At 32.7% G+C, this 22889-nt stretch overlaps 1 protein-coding gene across 1 annotated transcript in view; it reads right to left on the bottom strand.

The window, feature by feature from the left end:
• The window catches only part of LOC124537168 (Down syndrome cell adhesion molecule-like protein Dscam2), a 253873-nt gene that overhangs the window by 19754 nt on the left and 211230 nt on the right, over nucleotides 1-22889 (bottom strand). The window contains exons 11-16 of the mRNA XM_047113890.1: nucleotides 10194-10338; nucleotides 9541-9803; nucleotides 5951-6112; nucleotides 4403-4702; nucleotides 4208-4327; nucleotides 3670-3843 (exon numbers count right to left, since the gene is read on the bottom strand). Coding sequence (XP_046969846.1) covers nucleotides 3670-3843; nucleotides 4208-4327; nucleotides 4403-4702; nucleotides 5951-6112; nucleotides 9541-9803; nucleotides 10194-10338 — 1164 coding nt within the window. The remainder of the gene's footprint in view (nucleotides 1-3669; nucleotides 3844-4207; nucleotides 4328-4402; nucleotides 4703-5950; nucleotides 6113-9540; nucleotides 9804-10193; nucleotides 10339-22889) is intronic.

Genomic DNA, 22889 nt, shown 5'->3' on the forward strand with positions numbered 1-22889 from the left:
GTAACGACATAACCTTATTGCACTGCAATCTCTGGAGTACTATTCAACGCGGGATTAGTGGTTTAGAACTGCTCCGGTGCGGTGCGCGCACGACACCACCAGTTACGACACCATGTACATACATTTCTTACCTATTACACTTACACTAAAGATTTTTACACTTACTATACTATAGATCTGTTAATATTTATATGTACAAAGATTGATTGCGATTAATTTTTATTCTAAGAAATTTTTGACAATTTCGAATCATCAAAAATAAATTCCTAGCAATTTGTGGCACTACATTTTGGCTGGCTTAAAATCAGAAGACATGGCAAAATTGACAGCAAAGTAAAAGTAAATGCTATTGGGCGAATAACTCACTTTCCCTCTTTAATCGCAAAAAATATAATGTGATTGTAAAATAAAGCTATTATATTAACAATCGGGAACATTTTTTATTTCATTTTAAATCTTGAGATTTTAAATGAGATTTACTATTAATTTCGGTAACACAATCATTATTTAAATATATGTAAAAAGGTAATAAAGCGGACGAGTTAGTCCAGCAGTTGACTTGAAGACAAATTAAAGTGTGTATTTCTCATAAACAGTTTAAATAGTATGTTGTGCCGTGTGCACATTCCCTTATTTAATTTGCAACTATACATATTTGTAATACTATTACAATACCACATTTTTGTAATGTTAGAATAGGGAGTCGTACAGCAGCGCTACCAGCGAATACACGCGTTATATATTGATCCGCAGTTTTATTCATATCCTAAGTAAGGTATAATGTAATTAAATATCAAGAAATCTAAATCAAATTACTGACACAGGACAGTTCGCGGTCGGCGACGTTGTAATGGATAGAGATATATTTGCTCCACAAAAGCCAATATCGCCGAATACAAACACGTACACGAAGTTATTCTAGTGGAAGGCAACTGTCTCGTTTTCCAATAAAGAGGAGACGTATTGCGACGTACGACCATTGAGTTTTCTGCACAAACGCGCTCGACTTCCGACGCCAACAATTGAACAGCCTTTGTTGTCTTATAGGATGACTCTAATTACCTTATAAAATATTTTATATGAGCTACGCTACGCGGTCGCTATAACGAGTAATTGATGATAATTGGATATCGGTTGCTCTAATTCCTTTTAAAATGTCTTCTATTTGAAGAAATTGTTCGCTGAGGTGACTATAAGTTCTTCGGGATCTATTTTCATTAGAACTTTTACTAAAGATTAGGTATTTGTAGTAAGTAGTAATTAGGTATTTTTATCGACCTAAGTAAGAAATTTAATCTATGATGTCATAGCTATAAAATTCAATATAATCCAACACATTATAAATAAATAATTTAAGTGGTAAAACCAACAATTAAAACCTATACCTTTTTGCAATATACCAAAAAACCCAGAATGCATCCAAACTATTGATACCTATCATAAATTTATTAAAATAATACATACAATTTGTATAATTTGTTATATTGTACCTATATCTCATCTCTAAAATAAACTAAATTATCACATTTTCAAACAAAATCTGTTTTATTTGTATTAAAATATTACTGTTATTGTTTAATGTTGTTTTTACTAGAAAAACATTATACAACGCACAACAATAATACATCCGGTCGGAATGAGTCTAAAATTAAAAAGTTTGCTACATTTTCTGGCTGTATATATGTATGTTTTTAGATCCTCGTCTATTTCACTTGGCATTTAAAAAAATCCTTAAATAATTGTTTTGTTATATTTATTTTTACTTTTTAATACACATAAAAAATATAACAATATATAATTAAACAGAAATGTACCAAAAACTGTACGTGTTTAATTAGGAGGGAAAATATATATCTACAACTCCAAACCGTCTTAAGCTCAGTGTGGTACTTCACTAAAATATAAGTTGGTCTATGTGTGTTGACTTCTAATGAATAAGATAATTATTATTCATGGAATTTTGATTGATTATTATCCGAATGTGGAATATTGACTAAGGAAAGATTTAAGACAATTATTTTTTAACCGATGTCGATAGGTTTTTCTAACTTTAGTTAAAGCGCAAACATTTAAATCATCTAAAATATCACAATTCTTAAGTCCTAAGTGACAATAAAGTCAAATAACTCTTCATATTAAATTGAAACTGTATTCTAGTTTTTATTATTTGAGTTCTATAGGAAGCTGACTTCCTGTCCACGCAGATGAACTTATTCTCAAACAATACTTAATAAAGAAAACTGTGGAGACAATACGTCGCAAAAACTTGGCACTTTATACCATTGTCTGAGTCACTTTTATAATTCTATTCTAAAACAATATTGGAACTTTTCCGTACAATATTATTTAATTTAATGTTTTTATTATAAACATGAGTTTTATATTATCCGTATTTTTAATGTTCTTTTTATTTAAAATTCTGAGAGAAATACACCTATTGATCTATTACTCCTTGGATGGCTATACAAGTGCAAAATAAGAAATAAAAGCATTTTTTTATCGATATGATGAACTATTCATATATTTATACCGCATGTTTTATATACGCTACATGTTATATATGATAGTTTATACCCATAAGCATACTTGAATTTCTTCCTCACTTATTTAAGAGATAAGTTACTGCCATATAAAAATAGCTTCTAATTCTCCAATAATTTTTCATAACATTTTATTATTTTCAGATCAGCAATAAGGAAGAAAGAATTTTCATTCTACCAGCGCGTGACCAAAGTAAAAGAATCCGACTATCAGAACATTCCAGACGTTTGGTATTTATCTAAAAAAGATTCCGCATTTCTTGCAGGAATATAGATCCAGATATTAGTACATTTTTTCTATTATATTTTCAACGTAACGTCAAATATAAAGATAATTTTATCTTTACGAATAAATTCTTTAATATAAATTATGTATTATTAAATTCTTTTATGCTTATTTTATCAGTTACGCTGAATGAAACACAATAATTTACTGGATAAATCGCAATATGTCGCAAATCCCAATTGGGTAATAATTATTATAAGTGCAGTTCCATCAGATCTTACCGTTATAATTTATGAACACTAAAGACTTATATATTATCTTTCACATATAACTCAATACATTTTAATGCATATTATTAGTCTATTAAACAGCTTCATTGCTAGAACCAATCCTGTCTGGTAGGATAATAATTTTGCGGCCCCCGTTCTAAATGAGTGTGACAACTCTATTAATTAGCGTTCGGCACCTCACGTCCTATTAATGAATTAGCCAAGGATAATGTTTTTCTTGGGGTCGGTAATCGGATTAAGTAAACGGTTTTAAATGTGTGTGCCTGTGCTCAGGAAGACCGATTAATAGGCGTGGGTCCATAGAGAGTGCTATCTTGTAGGTACCCCTTTTTAAAACGCAATGGTCAGGCCACATGGAACTGAAGAAAACCGCTTTATGCATGTTGATGAAAATATGAGACTATATAGGCTCTTACAGTGCCTAGTTATCCGATGGTTGCATAGCTTAGACAGCATTATCGAAACGTTACAGATTTGTATAAATGGAAAACATTTATCAAGAAATTTCAAAGTGTTCGTTACGTTATCAATATTTAGCTTTGATTGCTCAAGAGTTTGGTGATGTGATTTTCTTTTCAAAATTGTTGTGTTGCTGGAATAAGTTATAACTTACCGTTGACTTTGAAAAAGATGAGCTTGCTCAATCCCGCACCGATGTCGTTTCTTGCTTCACACAAGTAGTGACCTTCGCTGTCCTTAGCGACTCGCTCGAACACGAGCGAACCATTCTCGAGAACACGAGAACTGCCTTCGAACATGAAATCCTTGTATTCACCTGGAGTGTTACCTGTTGCAGAATTTTGAAGGTTATCTTAAAGTTACAACAATTCATGTCAAGAATCAATTCATGTCTGTTTTAGTACAATAAATATATAGTCTAGTACGTAAACTATTGTGATTGCAATATTTATCTATTTATATCAGCATGTAAATATCCCATAGTTACTGATAAAAATCTCCTTACTCCTCGGGCTTAGAGCATTCAGCGTGAAATGATTAATATATAAATAAAAAATCATGAAATCTAGCATTACAAAAAGAGATCAAAAGTTAGAGCCCAAATATTCTGTTTTGTTTATATACAAGACTTTTTTATATGACTGTTTACATTAAAAATAATAATTAATTTTACGATGTAACTCGCAACTTACCAACAGCTTTTTTCCAAGTAATATTCGGTTTCGGATAACCATCAGCTTGGCATTGCAGCGTGACATCCTGACCCGCAGCTACTGCCACGTCAGTCGGTTCCAGTCGCCAGCGGGGCGGAACTACATCATAAAATAATGCATATATAACTCGGACTTTCCTCATAAATATATACCAAAACTACAATGCGATCTCACCATTGACTGTTAGTGGTACTGTAAAACGTTCCGATCCCGCAACGTTCGAAGCTATGCACGTATAATTTCCGCTGTGGAGTGACGTTATGTGTTCAATCACAAGTGATGCGCTGTATTCGTCCATTCTCCTCGTTATTATACCGCTTGGAGCGTACGGCGATGATGTCACGGGCTGCCCATTTTTCTCCCAGCGGAATGCAATTGGCAAATCGCCTTCCAATATCTGACAGGAAATAGCCGCTCTCATTCCCTCCCTCAATAAATTCGTCAGCGGCTGAATCGGCAGTATCTTCGGTCGCACTGGTAAACAAACGATAATTACAAAACTCAACAGTTCGATTCTTAATTCTATTTAATCCGTTGAAAAATTTCTGGTCACGTAACAACATTCAGGCTCCGTTGTTTTTAGGATTAATTAGTGGGAAATCTTTGGCTACAGTTTAGGAATATTAAACATCGTTATGTCTTACTGTCTCTTCGCCGTTTTTTTATTGCCCTTTTAACTGACAAAGTTCGAGGCTCCGTAGATACCAGCAGAATGGTAAACGTGATAACTTTAATGAATTACGGATGAGTAATTTCGGCCTCTTGAATTCGTGATTTTATGGAGCTTTAAATCTTGTTTGGGGAAAAGAGACAATTTATGTCAAAATTCAGCATGAATGTTAGAATCGAGTTGAGACATAAAACATTTCTATTAGTTTTTTGATATATGTATGTTCCTGATAAAGTTTTATTTGGCAACGTTCCTACAAAAATAAAGCCTAGAAAGTATGTAACTATTGTAGGAAAATTATAGAATGTTCACATAATACATTTCACAATTATTTAATTTAAAATTTGGAACGTTAAATTTTGGATACGTACGTTAAGAAATTACTGAAATTATTTTCGAATTTAGTTTTATTATTAGTGATATTTTAGTTGGCACATTTTTTTTGCGTTTGGCTAATATTCGTTTTCTCATTAACCACACAGTGAAAACAAAGTCTGTCTCTGCGAGCGACGTCCTTTAGGAATAATTAATGATAATTACCATATCTACATTTTGCACTAATCTCTCTTCTTCCTTTGATAATGCTTGAATTGCTAATTGATTGATTATTTTCTTATAATTTATACAAATAATGGTATGAAAAGTTTATTTTATCGAAGATAATCAATATAAGCTGCAAATATATTGCAGCTTATATTTTAATTTTAATTTTAATATATGATTAGATATATATTTTAGTTACTTGATGTGATTTCGATTATCTTAAGTTTATTGATATATATTTTTCTAGAAATATTTTTTCTGATATTTTTTTGAACAGCTGCTCGCTTAATATAGTCATCGAAAAGTGCCTTATTATGATAAATAAGAAAAGTCATACATATCGATGTATATGACAACATTAGCCTTTTGTATGTATTTTAGAGCACAGTTATTTAATATACTGTTAATTTTGTTCAGTGCACATAAATTTAATTCTTATTATTAAGCAATAATGAAAATGTCCAACAATCAAGTAACCAACATCAACCACAAATATCTAAATAGATTACCTAGTATTTGTACTTCAACGTCCCTCCTCGCTACGTGGCGTTGTCTGTTGGCTGCTTGGCAAGTATATGTTCCTGCATCTTCCCCCCTTTGTGTCTGTTCTACTATGAGGGTTCCGTTGGGGAAGACCTTTTGCCGGCGATTTAAGGGAAGGGTTTGACCATCTAAAATTTATAAATTATGTTGAGATCATTTGAAAAAAATGTTTATTAATCTACAACTATACTATATATGGTAACATTTTTAAATAATTACAGTTCATGGACATATTTATTTTTCGTAATACTTTACAATTAATAGTTATTTTATAATACTTATAATATGTAATTAGTATAAAAGTTTGCCAAAAGTTTCGAAAAAAAAACTTATATTAAAGAAAACTTTTAGTTTTAATTGCATTTTATAATACTTTACTCAAAGTGAAAAATTCGGAGTTAAATTTATAAAAATTTGCTTCTGTTTGAGTTTCAAAAGTTGTTCCGAAATATGACGCGCTGTCTGGCCAGCTCCGTAAATAATAAGTTGTGTTTAACTTTTTTATATTAAACGAAAAAGGTCGTTCAAAATAAATATCCAGTTTAAAAACTTTCTTAGGTCCTTTTTATGTCCGCTAAAATATATTCCGGAACTAGAGAACTGCATTCTTATCTAGTTTGAAAGAACAATTATCTTTAACATAATAGTATGAACATGTCTTTATTTAATCGGAATAGGTATTTTACAAACAGTAACTAGTTAGAACTTTTCTAGTATCTTCATAATACGGAAATAATAAAGTCATTTAAAGACCTCAGCTTAATGAGAGTTCTCTATGAAAAGATAGAATCGTTGTTGACAAGGGTCGCTGAGGAAAAGGAAAATTACGAGGGAGTGACCGGCGAGTCTTAATTTGATCTTCCTCGGTAATTCTGTTAAACGAGCTAAGGATTTTACGCTCTGATATTTTCTTTATATCCTTTTGATCTAGAGGTAAAGTGTTGTAAGAAGAGTGCGGGTGAATTCGACGTTTGTGGCTTAACTGGGTTATGATGATATTTTTGAGGAAGATTCGTATTAGTAACCTCGTCGTTTTATTTAAGGAAAATGAAACTGAAGCATCAGTATATTTTGCAATTTAAATCATTTAAACTTTAGAATTTGTATCACGAATGATTCTATCTACCTATGTTAGCGTTTTGTTTTTCTCAAATCAGTTAATGATTATTTACAGTTGCGAAGTAGTACTAACAGTATCATTTCGTATTTTTACATTTAGAGTTAAAATTAGCATCAATGTAGGCCATTGTTAGGTCACAATAAAATTGTCATATATTTTTCTAGAAAGTGTCAACAGTTTCAGAATGCTGACGTCATAGAGGCTTTCAAACAAACTCTTTGTATATTTTCGCATTCGCTTACTCGCCCTAGTTTCCTTAACGACCTGTTGCTAAGAGAAAGTTACCCGGTGTCTCCCTTGAGTTTAATTCGATACTCTTTCGGCAAAGTGTCCTTTCAAATTCTTAGTAAGATCGCTAACAAACTCGATTTGACTTACAATTGTTGAATTTATGTTATATCAAATGGTACGTTTATATGTTTTGTATAGAATAATTACTGGGAATGAGCCAATTACATGTACAAGGGGAATAACAATTAAGGTCATGGTTGGTAGCGCGATGGCTCTGTAAGGCATGACTAATGTCTTACAGTAACGCTTTCAATGTACCGTAGGTGGCCATTTACATTCGAGTAGTGTCCCTATTCCTTTATATCCCTATTATCTTTCTTTAATTTGTATAATATTTATCATTCCAATGCGGTTCACATTAAATGTTATTCTTACCTTTACTACAATTAAATAATTGTTACCAAATACGTATGCAGTAAATTGTTTGGTATAATTAATTACCGACATCAACTTTGACATTCTCAAATAATAAATAACGCAAAACATTGTTAAACGGGATTTGTACGCCAAAACTTCGCATAAGATTCACGTGTACAATTTGTTCAAAATCATTGCGACTATCGTAGTTATTGTCAAAACTGCTCATTTTTCACGATACCCAAGTACAACCGAACATCTGACAACATAGGCTTTAATACTCAATAAACCGACATATATGTACGTATATTATTGTAACAATAAATAAACTACATGCTCAATTTGTTTCCCATAGAAAATAATAAAGTATTATACTTCATCATCAATATTTTATATATGTAGGAAGTGGGAATATAATCTACATGAACTTATATCGCAAATATATTATTATTTAGTGGTCGTATGTGATATATTATATGAGATAGAGTCGCACTTTACACCATACATGATACAAGATAGGCCGCTGTCTCATTGATTGAAATATATCTTAATAAAAGCGACAGAGGTCCACATTTCGTCCCTTTAGGCATTTGATTTGTATCTTAGCTGTCCAAAAGACAAATAGTTATTTGTAATGTCACTGTTTGTATCATATATTTTCATATATATAAGGTATAATGATTTATTCTGTATATTATGAGAACAAAAAATAGTTATTTAGTTTGTGGAATATTTTATATTCTCATAAATAAAATATTTTCTTTGCTTAATTGACAAAGGTTGTATTAACCTTGTAATCTATATGTTCGTTATCTTTGTACCGATCGAGTTAGAACTTTGTAAATCTATGTTCGGTTCATTGTTGATCGTTTCCAATATCAATGTAAAATACACGTGAATTGTATCGAATAATTTGCTAATGAAAAAAAAAACCTTGTAACACCGGTTAGTAACCAGTTCTTATTTTAAATTAATTTACTTTCGAGCTTTTATCATTGAATTCGAAATAAACTTCTATTCTGTCTTTAAGATAAAATATTTTCCGGGAACTTAATTAACTTTCAATTTAAATTATATGAAAGAAAGTAAGTATATTTTTAATGACTATATCCGGTTGAAACAGTCCCCCAATGAGAAAGTTATTTAAAAGAACGTTTCACATTCCGGAGCTTTTCATATCCAAGCTCCTTGTTCTCAAGAGTTTTCTTATGAAAATCCCTCCATACTACGCCTTTCTATTTGTTTGAGACCTCTTTTTTCCAGCAGAAAACTCTTTACAATATTATTTTCTATTAAAATGTGTATTTTTGTAATTACTAATTGAAAATATATGTTATTAGTGGTTATTTATTTAAGTAAATGACGATGAAGCGATCCAATCGCTTATATAATTATGTACGACTTATAAAGATTTTATAAAAAAAATATACTGTTTTCTGTAATAAATTTCATAATTAATTTAAAGTCAAGAAGTTCTATTTTATCATGAATCAATTTTCAAAAGTATTCTATGATTTTTTATGTTTGAAATTGTGTCGATTTTCTAACTTATATATATTATTTGGCATTTATTTTTATTCATAAATGTTTTTCGTCTGTATGTATATAATAATGCCGACCATACATTCCAGTGACCTCTAGCTCAAAGGGATTAACAAAAGACAGAGCATGAGTTACACATATCTAATATTTTCAAATAAACTTTAAGCTAAAAGAAATAAGATTACTTAAATAATATTATTCATATAAAACATGTGCTCCTTATACTAATTGGATTATTATACAAACCTCTTTCCCAAGAAACCGATTCAATTGGATAACCAGCAACTGGGCATTTTATATTTAAGTCACTGCCTGCTACAGCCGTTACTTTAGGCATCTCTCGTATGTATGGCAACCCGTAAACGTTAACCCTGGCTGCGTGCACCGCTTTACCAGCGGAGTTACTGGCAACACATGCATATTCGCCGCCATCTTGTTCTGTCATTCTGCTGACGTTAAGATGGCTAACAACGTCGTCTTGAAGTGTCACGTGCTGACCGACTACAAATCTGTGTAAAATAATACTAATATTATAAACGCGAAAGTAACTGTCTGTCTGTCTCGCTTTGCCACCAAAACTACTATACCCATTTAAATTAAAATTTCTACTCAAATTGTTTAGTGTGAGAGCGAGAAAGGACATAGGCTACTTTTCAATTGGAAAAAAGTGTTGATAAGGGGGATGAAGGTTGTTTGGAAGCATTGTTCTTTTTAGAACTATAAGCATAAAACTTATATTTAAGGCTATTGATGTACACTTATAAAGTATCATTAATGACACCCACTAAGGATTGTTTTCATTTTCTACGTGAGCAAAACCGCGGGTATCAAGTAGTCATTCATAAGTCAAAGTCGGTAAATTTTCAAATATTTTTTTTTTTTAATATTGATATTCTTACCTTGAGTTAGTAGGGATAGGAAAACCATCTAATAACCAAGTGAACTGTGGTGGTGGGTGGCCCATAGCGACACACTTTAGAGACACGCTCGGTCCTGGCTGCAATGTTTGTTCTGAGAACCAGTACACTAGTTCCGGTTTTGATTCTGAGGACAAAAGCTGTACATTAGCAATCATTTAAAGGATAGGTAAAGTCAACTATAAGACATTATACAACAACAACAACAACAACAGCCTGTAAATTCCCACTGCTGGGCTAAAGGCCTCCTCTCCCTTGGAGAAGGCTTGGAACATATTCCACCACGCTGTTAAAATGCGGGTTGGTGGAATACACATGTGGCAGAATTTCTATGGAATTTGTCACATGCAGATTTCCTCACGATGTTTTCCTTCACCTCCGAGTACGAGATGAATTATAAAGACAAATTAAGCACAAGAAGCAGCGGTGCTTGCTTGGATTTGAACCTGCAATCATCGGTTAAGATGCACGCGTTCTAACCACTGGGCCATCTCAACTCTCAGACATTATAATTTACGATATTTTGCTCGCATTGTCAATAGTAACGATGGGAGATTATAGTCAACTGCTTTAATACTAAAAGATAAATATTACAAACGAGAGACAAAGTCCAATTAAAAAACACTCGGCAAAATATCAGTAATTAACAATCATAATAAATAACTAATTAGTTAATAATATTTTTTTGCTTTATTCTTACATTAATCATCGCACGTATATTAAGATATCTTGTAAGCAATAGTGTCACTTATACTAATGAACTAATAGTAATTAATTTAACTTGTAACGGCGTACCTTTAGTTAGTGATATTATCAACAAACCACATGAATGAAAAGTTATTTTGGACTTGGTTAGCTCGAAACTTAAAGGTAATGTCACATAAATATTGATATATGATAAGGCATATTAGTCAAGACTAATCACATTAAAGATAAAAAAAGCGTGATCTCGGTTTTTATCGCTTTCTAGACAAGCTACTGAAGAGTAACTACTTTATTTCTTGTCGGTTATTCTCGGTAGATCCTACTTTCGACGCCAGTGGTAGCTTTCATTTTATTTAAAGAGAATAAGACGATATTTTGATAGGATTTGATACTTAACTATTGCTTTTAGTCATCTACTACTTAATGTAAACATTCAGTACCTACATAATATTATTATCCTTATTAGTTATTATCCTTTATTCAGATGATTAAATATTAGAAACAATATAAAGATAGATATAAAAAGAAAATATTCAATAATTAAATCGTTTTTATATTATAACCCTAAATAAAATAATCAAAAACATATTAAGAGACCATAAACATTCGAAGCGCTTAATATGTGAAACACATCTGATATATTACCCAATAAATCCAAGTATTATTATATAAACGCTGGAAAAATAGCTCGCGTTAAGTGATAAGATTAATACCGCTCTTAATTTCTAGAGCATAAGTTGGGAGCACGAAATGTATGCCTAGTGAGTATCCGGTTTAATTTGCGCATCGACTAAGCGGTATAAGTAGTTGAGGTATTATGGAAATAAGCGGGCGGTCGCAAATCCGACCCCTTAACGTTCTGGCACGAATCCTTATAGAGTGACAACGGCGTCGTATATTTTGCTTAAAAAATAACACATTGATTTTCTTTACGTCTCGAGGTATACACCGTGGGTTTTATAAAAGGATGGCTCTTTTTTTTGTAAGTGTGAGTGTTTGATTTATCTTTCATAATACGAGTAACTGTAAATTAAAATGTTATTAAGTATTATATAGCCATACTTTCAGAGTGCAAATACACAATATTTGGTCATAATCATTTTCATTGTATTCATATAAAATATTATAACCAAATAAATAGTTTAAATTATCTTTTTTGGAAAAATATTTATTTTTAATTAATTATGTCCAACATAAACATAACATGAAAGGTTCATCAATCAGTTAGATCAAATCTATCATACAAATGAAGCACGTAATTGTCTGCGTAATACATACCTGTAAAACTACTAAACTAATATACTGAGAAGTTATACCGACTAGAATTCAAAGAAAGTATTAGTATATAATATTATTATATAAGAAGTTGTGCTACGCAATTAGGAGCCCTTTAAATTAAGACTATTGACGTCACAAGCTTGTATATATATTCTTATATAAAACGACACGTATTGAGTTTACATTAGTCGAAATGTTTTAAGGCAAACCGACTAAGGGATAATTCATTACAAAAAACTAGCATTTAATAAATGGTATTAAATATATATAAATATTTTTTTACAATATGTTGGTAACATTATAAGAAAAAGCGGAAAAATATATTCGAATATTAAGTATTAAAGCTTATTCCAATACACAAAGCGAAAAATCCTTGATAAAGGATTTATACCATAAATGTTTGTTTGTTATAATATTTAATGGGGTTATTTAATTCTTTGAAGTCTATCAGAACCTTCTACATAAATTATAACAAAGACATTTCAAGAAATCCTGTGAAACCGATTCCTTATATGTATATATTGGCTTTGTTAGTAAATAAACACAAAGTCAGGCTTATATTTTAATTTAAAACTGTCCTGGTTTTGCACAGGTAGCAAAAGTATCTACATAAAGTAACAGCCTGTAAATTTTCTCACTGCTGGTCTAATGGCGTCCTCCCCCATTAAGGAGAGGGCTTGGAACATATTCCACCACGCCGTTCCAATGCGGGTTGGTGGAATGCACATGTGGCAGAATTTCGATGAAATTAGACACATGCAGATTTTCTCACGATGTTTTCCTTTACCGCCGAGCACGAGATGAATTATAAACAATAAACTTATGAACCATAAACAATAGTACGAGATGGCCCAGTGGTTAAAACGCGTGCATCTTAACCGATGATTTCGGGTTCAAACCTAGGCAAGCACCACTATATAATAAGAGTAAACATACGAAGGAAAAATATTGGCTTTTAGGGACCTGGGCCTTCACTCGCCTTTGCGGACTACCTTATCGAAGTTCTCTTTCATTTAATTTTTTATTTGTGGTCACATATACACTAATTACAGATAATAATTGCAATGTATTATTATTATTCGAAAAAAAAGTTAGACTGCAATAGTACAGAATACATGTATATACTGTGTAAGTGGATAGTTAATTAAAAGAGTCGAGATGGCCCAGTGGTTAGAACGCGTGCATCTTAACCGATGATTGCGGGTTCAAACCCAGGCAAGCACCGCTGATTCATGTGCTTAATTTGTCTTTATAATTCATCTCGTGCTCAGCGGTGAAGGAAACATCGTGAGGAAACCTGCATGTGACAAATTTCATAGAAATTCTGCCACATGTGTATTCCACCAACCCGCATTGGAACAGCGTGGTGGAATATGTTCCAAACCTTCTCCTCAAAGGGAGAGGAGGCCTTTAGCCCAGCAGTGGGAATTTACAGGCTGTTGTTGGATAGTTAATACAATTAATAAAAAAAACCAAAGAAAGGGGTAGTAACTCAAAAGAAAAGAAATCTTTATTAATACATATTTAATCAAAAGCTCAAACTCACTCATCACTCACTTCAAAGTATATTTTAAATCCAAGTGTATATGGTGTGAAAATATCTTTGAACGGATTATCGGTAAGTGTATCAATGTACTATAGTATATATTTATTCCGTCACAAAAAATATTCCTTCTTACTTCCTAAGAAGATATATCTTACAAACCCGGCCTGTCACTCCTGTCAAATTTTGTATTTTCCATCTAATCCCTTTGATGAATGAATCCTTCCATCGTGTCCTTATGCGGAATTCGGGAAGATGAAAGCGTTTTCAATTACTTTGAATAGATTAAATTGTTTTTAAAAAGCAATTTGTTAAATTGGTTTCACAATATTATAATGTTGAATTAAATAAAGTGCGTAATTATCCTTGAATTACGATTTATTATTTACTTAAATAAATGTACGAATATCAATTAATTAATTACATATAAGTCAGATAATTTTCCATTTTACATGAGTATGGATTGTTAGAACGGATTGTTTCTTAAAATATTAGTTATGGCTTATTCCCTGGCTGGAAATATCCTATCAATTATATATAATGTGTTTATAAAGCTATTCATTCTAATTCCAATATTTGATTTAAATTGATTTCCTTCGAATATATGTATTACTTAAACTTATTTTATATATTTTTTTATTAAACCTTTTTAATCAGATACTACTTGCAACAAAAACTTGAATTAAATTATTTGCAAAAAAACAAAAATTTGAATATATTATATCGATAATAAATTTACATTTCACATCACTTTTTTAATGTGTCAAAACGGCCATCGTATTTTACCGCTAGTATAGTAACAAATACAACCGAAACTATATCATTATTATAGAAAAAGCCCTGGATACCTAAAACATACATACAATATTTTTTTAAAGGATTGGCTACGAGGAGTTATGTTAGTTGAGAGGGGTCTGTACAAAAAATTAAGAGACCTTTTCAAGAGCTCTCAAGAGCTATTTAATTAAATGGAAATAATTATAGTACAGCTACTATAGTACCAATATGGAGTAAATGTACGTAATATTAAATTAAGAAGTTGTTTCGTTAGTGAATATGATAATAGTACCTGTAGAGTACACAGATCTGTAATCTGTAATAATATAATAATAATTATTGGATTGGATTATTGTATATATATGCCTCATATATATATAGATATATTATCTGTGTATTTATGTACCTGTCCCGAGTGACACACATCGCGGAAAGCGCGGGAATATAAAATATATGATTTGGGCGCGGGTGAAGACGGTGTGTGTGTACGGCGAGTGCATATTTAAATATAATATATATTTATATGTAACTTGTAAATCGATCTTAAAATCATACATATATGTGAACATTACAGTACCATGTTACGAAAATTTTCTTTGAGCTATTTAAAATATTAGAAACTAGTAGTCGTCCGCGGCTTTAAAGTAAAAGTAACAGCCTGTAAATTTCCCACTGTTGGGCTTAAGGTCTCCTCTCTCATTAAGGAGAGGGCTTGGAACATATTCCACCACGCTGTTCCAATGCGGGTTGGTGGAATGCACATGTGTCAGAATTTCAATGAAATTAGACACATGCAGGTTTCCTCACGATGTTTTCCTTCACCGCCGAGCACGAGATGAATTATAAACACAAATTAACCACATATATATAATGGTGCTTGCCTGGGTTTGAACCCGAAATCATCGGTTAAGATGCACGAGTTCTAACCACTGGGCCATCTCGGCTTACCGCGGCTTTGCTCGCGTTTTATAATGTTGGTTGTCATGTGTTAGGCAAAAAAGTAGCCTAAGTCTTTTCTCGTCTTCATTTGAAATTTCATCAAATTCAGGTTAATGGTTTGGTCGTGAAAGAGCAACAGACAGGCAGACAGTCATACTTTCACATTTATAATATTAATATAGATAACAATAAACCGAATTTACACTTTTTTGAGGAAAATAAAATAACAAAAGTATTTATAAATAAACATACTACAAGAAACGACTACGTTACTCTCACGAAATACTCGTAAATTAAGTATAATATTATGTATATTATATTTCCGTGCATGCGGTTGTCGCAAATGAGCCGTGTTAACACAAGGTTCACCAATTGCATAATTTATAGAGTCGACCCGTCTCACGCAGTCGGGACGGCACACATTATAAATCGTATTTTGCCGTTTTTAACCGCAAATATATTTGTAAATACATTTTGTATTATTTGGTAAAAACGTCTTATAAAGTATTCAAATATAAAAATATATTATATGGTAAAATATATTTTTTTAATTCGACCTTTTTATTGATAGTATAGTTTACATGTTCCGATTGCAAGCGTGTGTGCATTGCGACGACTCTTGAGGCCTTAAGAGCAGCGACACCAAATAGCGGGGCGAATTACTAATGAGACAAAGTGACGTAAATTTTATTTTATTATATGGTAATATGTGCCTTATATATGAGGGATAAGATCTTAATTGGGATGACACGATTTAGAATGTAGAGCGTTGGTGGATACGCTCACAGCAGTGCCCCGTAACTGAAGCTCTTTGTTTGAGCTGAAGAGCTGACTGTAATAGCTCGCAGCGGATCCACGCTTAAAAATGGACTTTTAAATATTTTATGACGAAGGAAACGAGAGCGGATAAAAAAAAGTTGAACATTACCTAGTTCGATAGTCATTATGATATACCGTTAGTGGTTGCACGGGACTCTTGACTTATGTATTCTGTCATTATTCTCATGAAGAACAAATTTCATGGAATAAGAAGAGGTCGTCTTTAAAAATATTGCTACCTGTTATTTTCCTACTAAAGTTAAATAAATGCAAAGTATTAGTAATATAAGATTGTCTCATTGAAATCTAATAATTTCAATACTAAGTAACTTTACTAATTTATTTGCACAAAAATCAAATGTTACAAAAATAAGCTTGTATATATGATGTTGCAAATTATGACTTATAATTAAGTATTATTAATAACTAAGTATTGTTATTATTCCGCAGAAATTTTTAACTTTGCCGTTTAGTAAATTCAAATCGTTTGTTAAAAGTACATTGGTAGAAAAAGCATACTATTCGATACAAGATTTTGTAGATGATAAAAAAGCGTGGAGTTAATACCTGTTGACTTCCAAGCAGGATACATTAATTGAAATAATTGTATTTAATTAACATGACGTTGTATTTTTTAAATGTTAAAAAAGAGTAACTACTGAGTTTCTTGCCGGTTCTTCTCGGTAGAATCTACTTTCCGAACCGGTGGTAGCTTCACTTAATTGTAAAATGACGATTCAAAAGTGCTTATAAAAGCCTACTTGAATAAAGTTTATTTTGATTTTGATTTTGATTTTTGATTGTATTTGAAATTTGCTAAACCCAACACCGACTGCATTTATACCAATTGTAATAGTTATCGGTTTAACGGTATAGAACGGTATATCATCACTCAGAGTGCTTGTTCAGGTTCGAACCACTATCATTGCAATACATACATATACCAGACGTTCGGATACGCGTACAGAAATATAGCATAACCGATTCCATTCATAAAACCACAAGGAATACCTCGTTTAATATAATTTAAACTTTTCATTACGTCACTTTGAGCGTAAATCCTTGTACCCTATATTTACGAAGCCACCCTTGCATTATTTAGTTCCTCTCTTAAATAAAATAAAGCGGAACTCGAAAGAGCCGTATGCCGCAGGGTACGAACACATTTATATTGCATTGTCAAATTTTATTTAAATCTAGCTTGCATTATTTGAGTGGTTTAGTTTGTAATTTATCTAAATGTATTAATCTTTAAGTATAAAACCGCATAAGGCTTCTAAGTTTACTAATTATATTTTTTAACACATAATTTTTAGCTTTTCAATTTTTTTTAGTACAGGCTATATATGTGTTTCGATGTATTTGGGTATTTTTTTCTTGAATTGTGAATTATGAATTATGACAGATTAAAAATAATTATAATCGATTAGTTTCTTAAATAAAAATCATCTCAATATTAACGTTTTAAATTAATGATTATATTCCTATTTATTTCATTTCATAATTATTGATTATGATACTGTGACATCTGAACTCGAAAACATCAATTATTTATTTTATAAGTAATTATATTAAACAATGTTTATCTGTGATAATAACATTTGTATGTAACTAAATGCGGGTCAAACTTCGTATGGGTAAACTTCACACAAAGTAACCGATATATCTTATTATATATTTACGGGAAACGTTGTAATTTGGGAAATCTTTGTTTCAGCAATTGCTTACATTAAAAACTTTATTCAAAATTGCACTTTACTAATGCGGATAATTTTATGGCGTTGATAATCAGTACAAACAATTTAATAGGCAAATATATGCTTAACATAATAAAAAAATCGTATTTTTTGTTTTATAATCCAATTTTGAGTACTTAGCCATCTCAAGTTAAATTATTTCAGAGTTGACTGTTAATTCAGTTATAACATTTAAAAATCTTTTAGCGAGGCATAAAGTATTTATGTTTTTGGTACATTTTATTTTTACTAATTTATCTTAGAAATATTAAAACATATTTTTTTGTAGAAGTCTAATGTTTAATACACATAAAAGCTTCCTACAGAATATCGCTTTTAAACAAGCTTGAAAGCTTTGCTTTATGAATGAACAAACAAAGAGTGCATTATCTTTTGCGGAGGTAATAAAAAGAGACAACGAGTGGAAAACAGTACAGCGTCGTAAACCTAAGTACAAATATACATATCGCTATTTAGGCACGACAGGCATATCCAATGATAAGGATTGTAATTTTAAGGCAGCGGAACGAAGTGTACCCATATTTATAACAAAAATACACAAAGACACGACAAAGAAGGACATTGAGGACTATATACGTAATAAAACGAAAGAAATTATTGAATTAGAAAAGATCTCTTTTAAAAGGGAAAAGGGTTACAATGCTTATAAATTCTTTGTTTCCGAACATAAACTGGGTACATTCTTGGATGATAAACTATGGCCACAAGGAGTTATTTTTAGGCGATTCATAAATTTTAAAAATAAAAATAATCCGCATATTGCATCTGATAAGATCGAAAATTACCCCATCAATACTGTAAATGAATAACATTAAAATAGCTAGTTTTAACTGCAAAGGTGTAAAAAGATCGTTAGCCGATATAAATCAGCTATGTGAGATATCGGATATTATAGCCTTGCAAGAAACCTGGTTACTACCGCACGATATACCATTCCTGAGTAACATTAATGAAGAATATAGTTGTACTGGTACCTCTGCGGTAGACACAGCTGTGGGTGTGCTACGTGGCAGACCGTATGGAGGTGTCGCGCTGCTTTGGAAGAAAAGTGTCTTTCCAAGTGTATTCGTAGTGCAATGTGATAACCCTCGATTGTGTGCAATAAAAATAGTGATTGACCACAGGGCAGTGCTGGTATTCAGTGTTTATATGCCTACTGAAAATGTTCAAAATCTCCCAGAATTTACGGATATACTCAGTTCGGTAAGTGCTATTATTAATAATGAAAATGTCGAGTACGTTTATATACTCGGGGACTTTAACGCGCATCCTAACGAACAGTTTTATATTGAACTAAAATGTTTTTGTGACGAGTTAAAGTGGACCTGTGTTGATACACAGTTTTTGGGTCTCAATTCGGGCACATACACTTTTGTCAGTGAAGCCCACGGAACAAACCGTTGGCTGGATCATTGTGTAGTCACCAAGTCCGCCCTATCATCTATTGTAAACATTTATATAATGTATGATGTGTTTTGGTCTGACCATTTTCCTTTAATAATCGAATGTAATTTAGAGTTAATTCCACCAAAAATAAATTATAACGATAAATCTGTTCGTAATACAGTACTATGGGGAAATAAAAACCCAGAACAAATACAACTGTATACAATGTTATGTCATGAGCGATTAAGTAATTTAGAACTGCCAGATGACAGTTTTTGTGGTAATTACATATGTAAAAATACGAATCACAAAATCTTAATTGATAACCTGTATAGTGATGTCATTAATATACTGTCGATGGCGGCAAGTGAATCGTGCAGTGTAAAGGGAGCTGTTGAAAGGCGGCCTGTAGTTGGGTGGAACAGGTATGTACGCGATGCTCATAGGGAGGCCAGATCTGCTTTTTTGATGTGGAGCTGGTATGGTAAGCCTGTAGAAGGTCACGTGTATAATAAAATGAAAGAAACCCGAAGTATCTTTAAGTCAAGGTTAAAGTGGTGCCAAAATCATAGTGAGCAAATAAAAATGGACATCCTTGCTTCACATCACTCAAAGCATGACTTCAATAATTTTTGGAAGGCCACAAACAAAATAAATAATGGTCGGCCTGGCCTTCCAGTGAGCGTCGATGGTATTAGTGAACACAGTCTTATAGCCGATCTGTTTAGGGATCATTTTACAGTAACATCGCCATTGGGGCCATCACAACAGGGTCATTTTTCGTCGACACGTTGTCCAGGGACAGAAGTTCGTTTTACACCCGATGATGTTTACAAGATAATTAACTCTATGTCGCGCGGAAAATCTCCTGGGCACGACGGGTTGAGTATTGAACATCTAAAACATGCAGGGCCTCATCTTTCGAGAGTTTTAGCGACTTTATACAATCTTTGTATCAAACATGCATATTTACCCGAGGCACTTATGAAGACCGTGGTGGTACCAATCGTGAAAAACAAAACCGGTAACATTAGTGATAAATCCAACTACAGGCCGATTTCTCTCGCTACTGTTGCAGCTAAAGTGCTTGATGGTTTGCTTGATACACAACTCGACAAATACTTAAATCTGCATGATAATCAGTTTGGTTTCAGGCCTGGCTTATCCACAGAATCAGCTATATTGTGTTTGAAGCAAACTGTCAGGTACTACACAGAGAGATCCACACCAGTTTTTGCATGTTTCTTAGATCTATCTAAGGCTTTTGATCTGGTAAATTATGATATTTTATGGAAAAAGTTACAACACACGGGGATACCTCTTGAAATCAGTAATTTATTTAAATTTTGGTATCTTAACCAGGTCAATGTAGTACGATGGTCTGAAAGCCTCTCGAAACCATATAGGCTAGAGTGTGGCGTAAGGCAGGGGGGGCTTACATCACCTAAGCTCTTCAACCTCTACATAAACGCTCTGATTGAGGAGCTCAGTAGCACACATGTCGGATGTTATATCGACGGCATATGTTTTAATAATATCAGTTATGCAGATGACATGGTGCTGCTGAGTGCGTCTGTCTCTGGTCTTAATAAATTGCTTAAGATCTGTGAAAATTATGCTAGTTTGAATGGCTTGACATATAATGTAAAGAAAAGCGAATTCATGGTGTTTCCGGCCAGTAATAAGCCACTGTCTTATGCAGTTCCTCCTGTTAAGCTATATGGGACTCCATTGAAAAGGGTGGAGCAGTTTAAGTACCTCGGACATGTGGTTTGTTCTGACCTGACAGATAATGCAGACATGGAAAGGGAGCGCAGGGCGTTGTCTGTTAGAGCTAATATGCTTGTACGCAGGTTTGCTCGTTGTTCCATAGATGTTAAAGTCACTCTTTTCAGAGCTTACTGTACCTCATTTTACACGAGCAACCTGTGGGTCGACTACACGCAAAAACAGTTCAATGCCCTACGGGTACAATATAATAATGCGTTTAGGTTGCTGATGGGTCTACCGCGATACTGCAGTGCATCCGGTATGTTTGCCGAAGCACGAGTAGATTGTTTTTACACTACGTTAAGAAAACGGTGTACATCCTTGTTGCGTAGGATTCGTGCTAGTCCCAGCAGCACCCTGAAAACATTTAGTGACAGGTGCGATTGCCGGTATTTGAATCATTGTGGAATGGTTCATGTGCTGGCAAATCGTTCCTGTCTTAAATAAATAAATAGAGTAAGTATTTAAATAAATTTTAACTATTGTATATTTTTTTATTATTGTTACTAACGTAGTTTTAAAATAAATATTTTGTATACTAATATCTTTTCATAAGTAGATAATATGTAATTGTATAAATGTAAATGTTATGATCCTTGGATGGTCGAAATAAAATATTATTATTATTATTATTATTTATCAAGTTAAAGAGTTTGCTTTGAACGAATCAAAACGCGACACGAGAGAGCCGTGGGGTGTGTAGCACGAACGCATTGCGACGTACTGTCAAACTTTGTACTAAGTTCATTGCCTTTGTAGTGGAGTTACTGTATAACAGAGAAGTTTACATATAATCTGTAGTGTAACAGTCTTTGTATATCCCACTGGGCTTTCTCTCCTATTGAGAAGGCTTAGAGCTAATCCCACCGAAGTCTTTCATCTGATATGTGTAGCTTTTCTCACGATTTTTTTCTTTACTATTAAACACAAGACGAATTAGCACAAAATTCACCGGTTTGGTTTTGATGAGTTGAGATGGCCCAGTGGTGAACGCATGAATCTTAACCGATGATTGAGAGTTTAAGCCCTAGCAAGCACCGCTGTATATTAATGTGCTTAATTTGTGTTTATAATTCATCTCGTGCTCGGCGGTGAAGGAAGACATCGCGAGGAAACCTGCATGTGTCTAATTTCATATAAATTCTGCCACATGTGTATTCCACGCTGTTCCAACCCGCATTGGAACAGCGTGGTGGAATATGTTTCAATCCTTTTCGTCGAAGGGAGAGGAGGCTTTAGCTTTTTCCCAGCAGTGGGAAATTTACAGGCTGTTGTTGTTGTTGTTTGTTGTTGTAGCACAATTAAAAGACAAAAAATAATATCTATCGAATTATACTCTTGCCTTTTGTATACAAAAACAACAGACTACCTTGTGTATAAATAAAATAAAATCCTATCCTATCCTTCAAAAACATGTAAAATGAAATGGATATTTCATGTCATAGTGTCTACACAAAATGTTTTTAGCAAACTTTATTTGGTCAGGATTGATATCAAATACATTTATACGATTTATTCTAATATTAGGGAGAGGAGGCTTTAGCATTTTCCCAGCAGTGGGAAATTTACAGGCTGTTGTTGTTGTTCGGTTTGAACTTGCACTCTTCGATTAAGATGTACGTAAAGCCTATTACGCTATTACGGCTTTTAATAATTAATCTTTGAAATCGTTAATCTATGCAAATATATTTTAAAAATGGGAAC

Source organism: Vanessa cardui, chromosome 18 (genome assembly GCF_905220365.1).
Source record: "Vanessa cardui chromosome 18, ilVanCard2.1, whole genome shotgun sequence".
In the NCBI taxonomy this organism is placed as follows: domain Eukaryota; kingdom Metazoa; phylum Arthropoda; class Insecta; order Lepidoptera; family Nymphalidae; genus Vanessa; species Vanessa cardui.